At 37.1% G+C, this 13471-nt stretch overlaps 1 protein-coding gene across 1 annotated transcript in view; it reads right to left on the bottom strand.

Moving 5' to 3' along the window:
- The window catches only part of LRP1B (LDL receptor related protein 1B), a 1985988-nt gene that overhangs the window by 669044 nt on the left and 1303473 nt on the right, over nucleotides 1–13471 (bottom strand). The window contains exons 26-27 of the mRNA XM_056117551.1: nucleotides 11471–11635; nucleotides 10909–11153 (exon numbers count right to left, since the gene is read on the bottom strand). Coding sequence (XP_055973526.1) covers nucleotides 10909–11153; nucleotides 11471–11635 — 410 coding nt within the window. The remainder of the gene's footprint in view (nucleotides 1–10908; nucleotides 11154–11470; nucleotides 11636–13471) is intronic.

Genomic DNA, 13471 nt, shown 5'->3' with positions numbered 1-13471 from the left:
GAGTGGCTCCAGTAAGGCCTTGGTTGGGGCCTGGAAGTCTTCAGCTGTTGGGCCCTGGCGAGGATAGTCAGACACAGGGTAGGAGACTCTGCCTTGTGCTCTCCCGGGAGCTTGTTGTGATAATCTTTGGATCCTGGTCTTTGTTGGGGTTACACGGCAGTTGGAGGGTGTAACTGTTTAGCTACTGACAGGTCCAGTCCCAAACCGTGCAGGCTTAGAGATCTCAGTCCCGGGTCCCACACACCTGGGTTCCTCTGCCAGTTCGGTTATGTCTGAGGCTTATCCAAGTGTGTGGAGAGTGGCTCCAGTAAGGCCTTGGTTGGGGCCTGGAAGTCTTCAGCTGTTGGGCCCTGGCGAGGATAGTCAGACACAGGGTAGGAGACTCTGCCTTGTGCTCTCCCGGGAGCTTGTTGTGATAATCTTTGGATCCTGGTCTTTGTTGGGGTTACACGGCAGTTGGAGGGTGTAACTGTTTAGCTACTGACAGGTCCAGTCCCAAACCGTGCAGGCTTAGAGATCTCAGTCCCAGGTCCCACACACCTGGGTTCCTCTGCCAGTTCGGTTATGTCTGAGGCTTATCCAAGTGTGTGGAGAGTGGCTCCAGTAAGGCCTTGGTTGGGGCCTGGAAGTCTTCAGCTGTTGGGCCCTGGCGAGGATAGTCAGACACAGGGTAGGAGACTCTGCCTTGTGCTCTCCCGGGAGCTTGTTGTGATAATCTTTGGATCCTGGTCTTTGTTGGGGTTACACGGCAGTTGGAGGGTGTAACTGTTTAGCTACTGACAGGTCCAGTCCCAAACCGTGCAGGCTTAGAGATCTCAGTCCCGGGTCCCACACACCTGGGTTCCTCTGCCAGTTCGGTTATGTCTGAGGCTTATCCAAGTGTGTGGAGAGTGGCTCCAGTAAGGCCTTGGTTGGGGCCTGGAAGTCTTCAGCTGTTGGGCCCTGGCGAGGATAGTCAGACACAGGGTAGGAGACTCTGCCTTGTGCTCTCCCGGGAGCTTGTTGTGATAATCTTTGGATCCTGGTCTTTGTTGGGGTTACACGGCAGTTGGAGGGTGTAACTGTTTAGCTACTGACAGGTCCAGTCCCAAACCGTGCAGGCTTAGAGATCTCAGTCCCGGGTCCCACACACCTGGGTTCCTCTGCCAGTTCGGTTATGTCTGAGGCTTATCCAAGTGTGTGGAGAGTGGCTCCAGTAAGGCCTTGGTTGGGGCCTGGAAGTCTTCAGCTGTTGGGCCCTGGCGAGGATAGTCAGACACAGGGTAGGAGACTCTGCCTTGTGCTCTCCCGGGAGCTTGTTGTGATAATCTTTGGATCCTGGTCTTTGTTGGGGTTACACGGCAGTTGGAGGGTGTAACTGTTTAGCTACTGACAGGTCCAGTCCCAAACCGTGCAGGCTTAGAGATCTCAGTCCCGGGTCCCACACACCTGGGTTCCTCTGCCAGTTCGGTTATGTCTGAGGCTTATCCAAGTGTGTGGAGAGTGGTTCCAGTAAGGCCTTGGTTGGGGCCTGGAAGTCTTCAGCTGTTGGGCCCTGGCGAGGATAGTCAGACACAGGGTAGGAGACTCTGCCTTGTTTTAAATAACAGGAAATATTTAGAATTAGACATAATTTTCCATTGATTATGTCTATTTGTTATGTTTTTATACAATGCTAATCTAAGTCAGTAACTATCTGTAAATCTTATCCTTAAAGGATATCTTTAGGAGAATAAAGTATCTAGCAGTAGTTAACTGAATTAAAGGCAAAAAGAGTTACTGTTTCTGATTTCATTGGTTGTGTGCTAGTTTTTTTTTTCAACTAAGGATAGAAAATATTATTAGCTACATACCTAGCTTTGTATCAGGTAGGTATGTAGCTAATAATTTTTAATATCACCATTTTAGAGTCATAAAACACAAAAAAATAATGGTGCATAAGACAATTCTAGAAAATGTAAAATATTAACTGGAATTTATAGCACTGTAGCACTGTCCTCCCATTGTTCATTGATTTGCTCTAGCAGGCACCAGTAATGGCTCACAACAAATTGTGAGACTTGTTGTTACTGTCTTTGGTATATCGAATACGTCACATGGAGCTTGCCAGGCTTTGCTGTGCGGTCGAAATACTCTCGGTAGCTTGCTGGGCTCTCTGAGAGGGGTGGAGGAATCAAACTCAGAATTTATAAATACTCAGTAAATTTATTGGCAGTCTTCAAATGCCTCTCAACAAGGTAATTAAAGTAACCCATGTCTTACTCATGAGAGAAAACAAAAGACTCAGAAAATGTCACTAAGAAAATTAGGAACAAAACACAATCAAAAAGAAATATGATGGGCTGGAGTGATAGCACAGTGGGTAGGGCATTTGCGTTGCATGTGGCCGACCCAGGTATGATTCCTAGCATCCCATATGGTCCCCTGAGCACTTCCAGGAGTAATTCCTGAGTGCAGAATCAGGAGTAACCTCTGTGCATTGCCGGGTGTGACCCAAAAAGAAAAAAAATATGATAAGGTACCGGGATTCTTTTGAAAAGTGTCTCCTAATCACATTATATACATAACATGCATTTATGCTCTCTTCCCTGTTACATCTATTATGGTTCGAACCTTTAAGAATTTCAGGTTAGAATAGCAGGGAGTAGATGGAAGTTTCTTAAAGTATATAAATGTTACTTAGAATATGTTAGAATACGATAAGAGAAGTAATTCGTTGAGAAGTAATTAAATATTTCTTTAAATAAAGCTTATTGAGAAGTAATTAAATATTCACTGTTACTGTCACTGTCATCTTGTTGATCGTCGAATTACTCGAGCAAGTGCCAGTAACGTCTCTATTCCTCCCAGCCCTGAGATTTTAGCAGCCTCTTCTTACTCGTCTTTTCCCAACGACTGGAGGCTGTTTCAGAGTCAGGAGAATGAGACCTATTGTTGTTCCTATATTTGGCATATCGAATACACCACAGGGAGCTTTCCAGGATCTGCCCATCCTGGGTGGGATACTCTTGGTAGCTTGCCGGGCTCTTCGAGAGGCATATATTTATGTAGTCTGAACCCCATCAGATATGGTGTAGTAATTGTGGAAAATGGGTAGGAAGAGTCTTATAATGTGTCTTATAATGCTTCACAGCAGCACAGTCCAGAAAGCGGCCTGGAGCGTAGAGGTGTTTGGGTAGTGGAAGTCGGCTGCTGAGGCTGGGTCCCTTGGGACTCTGGACTCCGGTTTGTTCTATGACATAGGATATGTGATTCTCATGGAAATTGAAAATATAACCAATCGCAAAGTTTAATGACAAGTAATGTCTCTCACTTGTTACACCATGCATTTTAGTCAAAATCATGAAGTCATACTAAATGAAGTACCTCTCCAAGCCCCAAAACATCATCCATCATTCTAATATTAAAACACAAATATTGAATGATTTCCCTCATAAGCTATATATAAAATAGCATAGTAAAGAAACAACAGACACTCAAAGGTAACAGAAACTGAGATCTGGTCTTCAATAGGAAAAACACCACGGGGATGGGAGTGTTTTTGGTGTGCAATTTGGATAGGGTGGGGTACTGGGACAATGGTGTAGGCATGCTGATATTCTAGTGGAGGGTATTGTGTTAAAATAGTTTTTGTACAAAAAGATACCATTATTAATATTATAAATCACAAGTCCCAAATAAAAATTGTCCTGTCCTGTCCTCCCGTTGTTCATATATTTGCTCGAGCAGGCCCAGTAGCGTCTGCATTGGAGACTTCGTTGTTACTGTGTTTGGCATATCAAATACATCACGAGTAGCTTGCCAGGCTCTGCCGTGCGGGCGAGATACTCTCGGTAGCTTGCCGGGCTCTCCGAGAGGGGCGGAGGAATCGAACTTGGGTTGGCCATCTTGGCTGCGTGCAAGGCAAATGCCCTACCGCTGTGCTATCGCTCCAGCCCCTAATTTAATTAAAAACTTAAAATTTAAAATTTAACTTATAAAAAACTATGATTAAATATATATACAAAAGAGAACAAGTATATTAACTATGATGTTAATAAAATATGTGTATTAATAATACTATAATTTAATAAAATTAAGAGTATTTTGTACTTCACAGCATAAATAATTCACAATGCATGTTCTTATCATCTTACATTGAAATGATACTGTTTTATATACCATGCATTTCATGTAATGATAATGATAGTGTTTTAAATGTTTCTAACTAACATTTACAATGCTTCTACAAGGAAACTTTCCATTAAATATACCTATATCTAAGCCTCTTCTAGTAGGGAAAGTTTGTAATTACAGAGTCTCTGGCATTCACAAGTCACCTTATTTATTTAATGTTCTTGTATTCAAGTCATAGTGAAATAGAATAGGGACTAGTTTGCCACATCTGCCATTACCACTGCAGCCACAAAGCCCAACTGTGCGTATCTCCTCATAAAGTTAAACACATCCTTGAGCAGCTTATCTCCTAGAAATTCACAGGAGAACTTTTATCACTTGATCACTTGATCCCCCGTTATTCATCAATTTACTCGAGCGGGTGCCAGTAACGTCTCCATTCATCCCTGTTGCGTGCTAGCGTAGCCCAATGGAATCTGTTCATTCTAGGAACATGCAGAGCCTCAAACCGATCATTCAGGGTCTTGACAAAGAAGTCTGACCATCTTGTAGGTGGGCGTCCACGCGATCTTTTGACGTCCTGTGGAATCCAGTCAGTAATGGCTCTAGTCCAGCGATTGTCTATAAACCTCATTACGTGTCCAGCCCATCTGATTTTTGATGCCTTGGCAAATGAGACAGCGTCCCTGATTCTTGAGCGTTGACGGAGATCAGAACTCCAGATTCTATCTCTCATTTGAGTGAATTGTGATATTCCAAGCATAGCTCTTTTGATTCCTCTTTGTGAGACCCAAATAGCATTCTCATCCTGTTTGCGTAGGGCCCAGGTCTCTGAGGCATATGTTAATGCAGGAAGAACAGTGGAATCGAAGAGATGTGCTTGTAGCTGGAGGTTCTTTGTCCTCTTAGTTATTTTGTCAATGCTCTTGAAGGCATTCCAAGCCGCTCTCTTCCTCCTGCGCAACTCAGGTGCCAGGTCATTCATCATGTCGATTTCTCGACATGGGTTGCGTTGAGAGCGAATGGGGCATCAGGAACAAGGCTGTTTCTCATAAACATTCTCTTCGTAAGATTCAGCTGTAGTTCGACCTTTCCACACTCACAGTCAAAGTCGGTCAGCATTTGTGCCACTTGGCTGATGTTTGGTGTTATTAGAATGATGTTATCAGCAAAGTGGAGGTGGTGTAGTTGCCGACCATCTATCTTCACTCCCATTCTTTCCCATTCCAGTCGTCACATGATGTTCTCGAGGGTGGCACTGAAGAGTTTAGGTGAAATGGTATCAGCCTGCCGAACCCCTCTCTAGACATAGTAAAGGGAGAACTTTACCAGAGCAAATAACCAAATAGAAAAAATGGACTAACTTGCCTGAGCCAAGGTAAATTCCAGTGCCAGAGTCGACCCTTGGGTGATATTTTGGAGCTGAAGATAGTACAGTGAGTAGGGTACTATCCTTGCACACAACAGACCTGTGTTCATTACTAAAGCACATACGGCCCTCTGAGCCGCACCAGGAATAATCCTTGAGTTCAGGGCCAGGGGAAAACCTTGAGCACTGCTGGGCATGACCCCCAAATGAATTCAAAATGTCCCTCTTTTAATCTGAAAAACCACACCCAGGGCTAGAGATGTAACAAGCTAAAGAAACATGTAACTCAGATAGAAACATATTCTATCAACTGTACCTGAGTTTTTATCTCTCCCTGCTTCTACAACCTTTATGTCACTCTTTCTACATTTCCCCTGTAAAAAAAAAAAAAAACAGACCAAAACAAACAAACCAAAAAAAACTTAGTATTTGCGCTTGAAGCCTGCCAGGACACTTGTCCCCGTGCTGTCTCCCTGGTACACAAACATATAAACAAGAAAGATAGCCTGAAACTCTCAGTCTATATCCAAATCTTTTCACACAGAGAACCAAGAAATTTGATACTCACTTGATCTCCAAGACACTGAAAGAGCAGAAGGCAGATGCAGTTCCTCCCATGAGGTTGACAAGCCACTGCTTCCTTGGACCACTCCCAGTGGTAGTTGTGAATACTATAGTGCCAGGACTTTGCTGACCATATGGTAAGAGTCTTGACCCCTGTTCTATCTCTCTGAGCCCCTGTTGCTGCCTAAATTAAGACTTTTTCTCTCTCTTTCTCTCTCTCTCTCACACACGCACACACACAACTTTTCTATCTCTGTCTCTGTCCCTGTTTCTCTCTCTCTCTCTCTCTCTCTCTCTCTCTCTCTCTCTCTGTCATTATTTTGTTTCAAATTTCTCAGGAAAGTTGACTCACTGAGATTCTTATGGGAGAAAAAGATTTTGGTATGGCAATTTATGTCCAGAGGTGGGGATTTCCAGTTCTGAAACTAACTGAATGACCTCCCCAATACTGTGACTTATTGTAGAATGGAGCCCAGTGTTGGTAGTCGTGATAGGGTGGTGTCCACCAGAGTACATTTGGAAAATCCTGGTGATATTTTTAATGGCACAACTGGATATAGTGTTGCCATTTTAATATTTAGAATCAAAGTACACTAATAAAATTCCTGCAGTGCACAGGAAAGTCCCCGGCAGCTTCCAATTATCTAAATGACAAGGTCAAAAGCACAGAGTGTGATATCCTGATCTATAATTCTTTCTACAAATGGATCTGAATGAAAACCTCCAGATCACTTAACTTTGTGTGAATGAGGCATACAGTACAGATGTTTTACATAAGAAATAGTAAGGAATAAATAACTCTATAGTTACTTCCTATGAATCTTTTTCATTGCTTTAAAGTATACTATATTGTTCCATATTTTTTAAAACAGAAATTTAAAATGAAACTTAGAAATAATTCTGGGTATAAATATATTTGTAGTTTAGCTGAAAATGAAATAAAAATAAATTTTTTTCAGATGAATTAACAAAACAAATGAATTAGTTATATATATAATTATAGAAATTACATTTTTGAGTTTTGTTGGTTCATATATATGTACAAATAAATCTGTTTTTCTATCTCTATCTATCTATCTATCTATCTATCTATCTATCTATCTATCTATACACCTACCTATCTGTATTTAGGAACAAACCTGGCAGTTCTCAGCTGTTATTTCCTATTCAGTGTTCAGGACTTGTTCCTAGTGGTGTTTGGAGACCATGCAGTGCCAAGGATTAAATCTGGCCCTTCCCTATGCAAAAAATAATCGCAGGTGTTTGATCAATCTCCCTACTCTCCCAAAATAATTTTAACACAGTTAATAATATTTAAGATGGAGATATACACAAATGTGTATAAATATATACACACATATAAATATATACACAAAAAAAGAAATCATTTTTTCTCTTTTATTCTATTAGTGAATTTTTATTTTTTAAGATGTTTTGTCATATATAAAAGTTGTATATGTTATGCACAACAACTTAGATATTTGCATTTGTTATATATTTCCAGAGTGAAATAAAAGGGGCAACTGAGTTAGTAATATATAACATATTTTTTAAAATCAATAATATTTGTATTAACAATTAAAGTCTTATTGAACTGAGTTATTATCAGAGGAAGAAAAATTCCTTCAAGGAGAGAAAAAAAATAATAATATATTTGGTGAAGTCTATTAAAGCACTCTCTCATTCTCGCCAACTTAGCCATCTTTTTTTGAGTCACTTGAAAATAAAATTCTATTCAGAAAGAAACATGGGGGTACCAGAAAGGTTTTGAATAAAAATTTTTTAAGGGAGTATGAAACAACAACTTGATTCTTTAAAAAAAAACACAAAACAGAAACAATTAACAACTGAAAAACCTTTAAACTAAAGAACATAGTCTGGGTAGATAGGAAAATATGTGATTTTAAAACAATTCACCTGTGGGTCTGGAGTGATAGTACAGCGGGGTAGGGCGTTTGCCTTGCACGGGGCCAACCTGGGTTCAATCCCAGTCATCCCATATGGTCCCCCAAGCACCACCAGGAGTAATTCCTGAGTGCAGGGCTAGGAGTAACCCCTGAGCATTGCTTGGTGTGATCCAAAAAGAAAAAAAAATCCACAATTCACTTTACAAGGTGTGGGGAGGGTTGTTGTTGTGTAAAACAGAGTGACTAAAATTATTTCCTGTCCTTTTATATGTCACCTACTTGGTACATCATATCTATCGATTACTTAGCAAATATAGTGCAAAGAACTTTGGGTATCTATCTTCTAAGTGCTTTAAAGTAAAGAATCCACACCCTAACCATGCCACCGGACGCTGCACCAGGCTGTTTTACATGGGGCACCCCAGAGGGGGCCGGGTGAGAACCCTCCCCACCCCAAGGGACCCAGCTCCCAGCAGCCAAAAAAAACTCCAGAATCTAATCCATGCTCAAGGCCGCTTCCCACACACTCGGGCCAAGCCTCACATATGAGTGAACATATTCCTGGACCTCGAGACATATCATAAGACAGTCCCTACCCATTCTCCATAATTACCACACCACATTTGATGGGGTTCAGACAGTAGGGAACTAATCATAGAGGGAAATACATATATATATATATATGCATATATACATATTTTCAGATATATAAACCAAAACCCACATCACCCAAACTTTAACATGTTAGTGATATCCTATAGAATGTCTTAACGGCTCCTGCCAAAATAGAACTATCTTCACACTGTTTCCTATATGAACACTTTTTTGCAAGCATGTTCAGCAGTTCTTCATAACATAAAATAATGTAAAAATATATTATTTTGGTTGTGTTTTGGGACAGGGATTGGAGCTTAGGATGGAAACGTCCCAAATTTGGTGGCGAAAAGGTGTAATGGTGGTGGGATGGGTGTTTGAATATTAAATGTAATCAATATTGTGAACTAAATTATAAAATAAAAAAATTTAAAACTAAAGAATGGATTTCATCATTACAAGGATTCTAACTGCTGATGAAAACATAGTGTAAGAGAGGTTATACAATTAGTATAGGACAAAGTCAGGAAGTAAAACCACACAATTTCACTCAGATCTTCCTCTTGATGACATTTCCTACTATGATGGTTGACATGTGGTTGTCTTTTCTGTAATTATTTTTAGTTATTTAACAATGAAGTTCTATCTTATAAGAAATTGCTTTTTAATAAAATTATTGAAAATGTTAATATATAATATACTTCAAGTAATTGGGTTATAATAAAATATTCTTTATAAAATTACTTTAAATACAATGATGGTTAAATTTCTTCCAATTCCTCAAATATAAAAAGTATATATATATATGCCTCATCTTTTTTATTTTTCTTTGCTTTTATCTTTGAGTTAATACTGCTGATTAATGCTACCTTAAATTTATTCCTTTGTATTTTTATGTTTTGTTTTGGTTCTGAAATGTTTCAAGTCATCTCAGCATTTTTCTTTGGATTCCTCTTTGATATTCATTTTTTCCTGCTAAGCTCTTTCTTCATTTTATGTTCTAATATCCCCCAAAAATCTTATCTGTCTTTTATAATCAACCTACTATTTTTGAATGACTCTCAAAGCTTTAAGTTCAACAAAAATTCTTCTTGTTCTTACAGGACTGAATAATCAAATGTGACATAGAGCAAACTCATATCTAACATTCCCAAAGTTAAATTTTTCAGTTTTTTTCACCATTTGTCAGAAACTTTAATCTAAATGTATTTTAAAAATTAATTTGGAGAATAAAATAATAATAATATTTACTTGTACTTAAATGAGATAAAATTCAAATTCCAATGTCCACAAATAAATTATTACTGAGAATACAAACACTCGCGCTTCTCAACTGACCGCTTTCATTCTGCAAGAGCACAGCTGAAGAATTATAATAGCGAACACATGGTCCTCATAGCTTAAAATAATATCTGATCTTTCACAGGATGTTAGTTGACCCTTCCCATAATCTCACACATTCTCTGTTTCATATTTAGAATAAGAAACTAATTAGAGAAACTAAAATCTAAAGACATTAAAAAGAATTATTTTTATCCTCATATCCATCTTCATTACCTAAACTCATATACTACTTTTTATTTATTGTGTCTTTATTCATCTCAGGTAAATTATTTTTCTATGTATTGACTATTCTCTTAAAATGAGGAAACTCCAGTGATCCATCATGAATACTTTTGTACTGCTGCTTGTAAATATGCGTTTACAAACTTGAAATATTTGTGTGAATAATGTGTACCACTTTAAAGTTTTCACCTGAATTCTATTTTTAAATAAAGGATTTAGGTGTTCTCCTAATTAAGAATGGTTTTAAATATTGGACAGAGTATCACTTTTAATACCTGTGATGCATTGTTACACATGGTCAGTGGGACATGTACACTTTGATTTTCCAATTTTATGCTGTGCAAAATACTAATTATATGTATCTTTTAAAAAATGAGGAAACTCAAGTAGATGGTGTATATTTTATTATTCATAAGTCCCCCTCATGACAATCTATCATCGTCTTTATTTGGGAGCTATAATCTTTATTTGGGGGCTCTTGGTATTTCACCCCAATTTAATGATAATATTATGCTAAGGTAAAATATAAATCTGAAACCAAGTTAGAACTTTGCAGTATTTTTATTGATAAAATAGCAATAGAAGTCTGCAAAACATTGACAATAATAAAATAATTATTTTCTAAAGTTTTTTTCAACTCTATGGTAGAAAAAGGAAATTATAAAATAAGAAGTAACCAAAATAATTAATAGAATTACCTCTATATGCTATTCTAAGAGTTTTTAAATGTAAATTATGTTATTTTAGAACTCAAATATATGTGATCAAAGAGAAAATAATTTTCTGAGAGATTAATTCATACAAAACAATTACCTTGTGGCTGACGACTTGGATGGTATATCTGAAGATCAAATGGTTGGGCACTGGTTTTCTGAATTACACTGACATTCTGCCCTGTCCACTTGTTGGCTTTGGACAATGTATTGGTCCTCCAATCTGTCCAAAATACCTCACTGCCATAAAGTGATACGGCAAATGGATGGGAAAGATATTCATGGCCTCGGATTATTTCTATCATTTCTGTTCCATCATAGAGGGCTGAATAAATAGCATCTGACCTAAAAAAATAATTAATTGCTTTCAAACACATTCATAGAATTCAATGATATGGTCATATTATTAAAATTATATACAAATGACTTTGCAAGCATTATGGATTTGTTTAAAGGGGCAAATACTAGAAAATTTCCAATAGAATAACAAAATAAACTGATATATAAATGAATTTCTATGAACGTATAAATAATACATGCATTTTAAGTCATGCTTCTATATCAAGAAAATTAGGAATTATATACTAATTACATACTAATAAATTGGTATTATCATAAAGAAAGAAATCACAGTTTTAACAAAACAGTTATAAATTTAAAACCTGGCATCTGTCCAAACTATCCTTTTTTCAAAGTGGTCTACAGTCAATCCATTAGGCCAAGCACCAGTTTTCATGTCTTTGTAGATGGTTTTTCTCTCAGCACCACTCATAGATGCAGATTCGATGCGTGGAAAATTTGCATCCCAATCTGTCCAAAACAGGATTCTGAGGAAAAAAAGGAATAATGTTATTGTGCCAGTCATTTACTTCACAAATATTTACTGAGTGTTAATCTATGCTACACTAAATTGAAGAGAGGTAAGAAAAGATCGGACAAATCTAAAATTAAAAAGAAAAAAACCATAAACATGAGAAGCCAAGTGAATAGCATATTCATTTTACTGGGAATAGAGTTTTGATGGATTTTTGTAAGAAATAGTATTGGATGTACATCTGTATAAGAACTGTTGTAGGTAAAAGAGGGGAGAATAAAGTTCATTTTTGGGATGTTTCAAGTACAATTTTTCAGAATTTTATCCCAACATGATAAGATGTACATATGCATATGTATTTGTATAATTATCACAAGGCAAGAATTTGTGTATGGCAGTTGGTTATATTGAATAACTGTGAAAAGTTGTCAATGGTGTGAGTGTGATGCAGAATTCTTGAAGGTAGAGCTGATGGGGTGTATAAGAATTAAAGTAGAAAATGGAATCACAGAGATAACTATCAATTTCTTGTTTCAGCAAACACAGTGAAGACATGAAAAGGTATGCATGGAAGTCACTAAGGAACAATAAAAATGAAAGAAAAACTTTTATTGGGTGTAAGGAATTGAGTTTGGATAGGCATAGGAAACAATACAAATATTAAATTTTTAATTATTTTTTTATCTAAAGATATCAAAGTCTTTTTATATCAATAAGAAGCTCAGAGAATTAGGAAGGCTGGAGAATGACTTTGTAAATCTTAATTTTGACAATAATATTTAGGTCCATTTATATATATGTGATGTTATTTGTATAATCAAATAGACTAGATCATGTCAGTATGTTAAAAGAAGATAGAGAGACAAATATACTTTGATACAGACAGAAGTGCAAGTGGTAAAATGTGCCAATTAGTATCTTAAAGATTTTTTTTGTAACATGTTATCTTTATCTTTATAAATGCATAATGTGTAAACAGTCTGCACAATATACAATATGTGCTTTGTGTTCTACATTTGTTTCTGAAGCTGTTTGGCAATGGATTGTTGTAGTTGATTAACAAAATTTAACGTAATCTAAACTAGACTACATTGCTATATGAACATATTAGACTATTTTGCTAAAAATAGAAGTTGAAACATAATTGGTAATATGCAGAGTTGTCTTTCATAGTAAAATACAATAGGGTTTACAGAGATTTGAGTAGGAGAGAAACAAGGGTCTGAAGAGAAAGTACTAGACATGTGGCATAAGGAATTAATTGTCAGGGTTTCCTATTGTGATGTATATTTTGTGGCAGACAAACTTGGGATCAAAATTGAGATCTATAACTTCAAGCTTTCTACTATTTTTTTCCTTTTTACCTTTGGCTACACAAGTCGCTCTCAGGGCTTACTCCTGCTTCTCTGCACAGGAATCATTCTATACAGTTCTCACTGAAACACATGATGTGCTGAGGATTGAACCTAGGTCAGCAACATGCAAAGCATACACCCTTTTCTCTGTACAATGCCTCTGAGCCTTAAATTTATTTTTAAACTAAATCAAGTTTAAAATATGTAAATCATTTTTATACAAATAAGAGCAGTATAAACTGGTTTGGTGGTTACATATGATAATACATAAATAATTTACTACATGATAACTAGCATTAACTACACTGTTTTTAATTTTTTTTCTAAAGTACTCCTCTTTGAACTATGGATAACATTGATCTACAAGACTAATGTTATAGGGATATAAAAATGTTTTAACTTTTAAAGAAATGCATAGAAAGAGGTATAAATTGATAATAATTTCAAGGTTTAAATATTATGACAGCATGTAAGTGAAGGTAGATGAATTTTGT

The sequence above is a fragment of the Sorex fumeus genome, unplaced genomic scaffold (assembly GCF_029834395.1).
Source record: "Sorex fumeus unplaced genomic scaffold, SorFum_2.1 ptg000035l, whole genome shotgun sequence".
Lineage (NCBI taxonomy): Eukaryota > Metazoa > Chordata > Mammalia > Eulipotyphla > Soricidae > Sorex > Sorex fumeus.
This window is presented reverse-complemented; position numbering and strand designations above follow the sequence as displayed.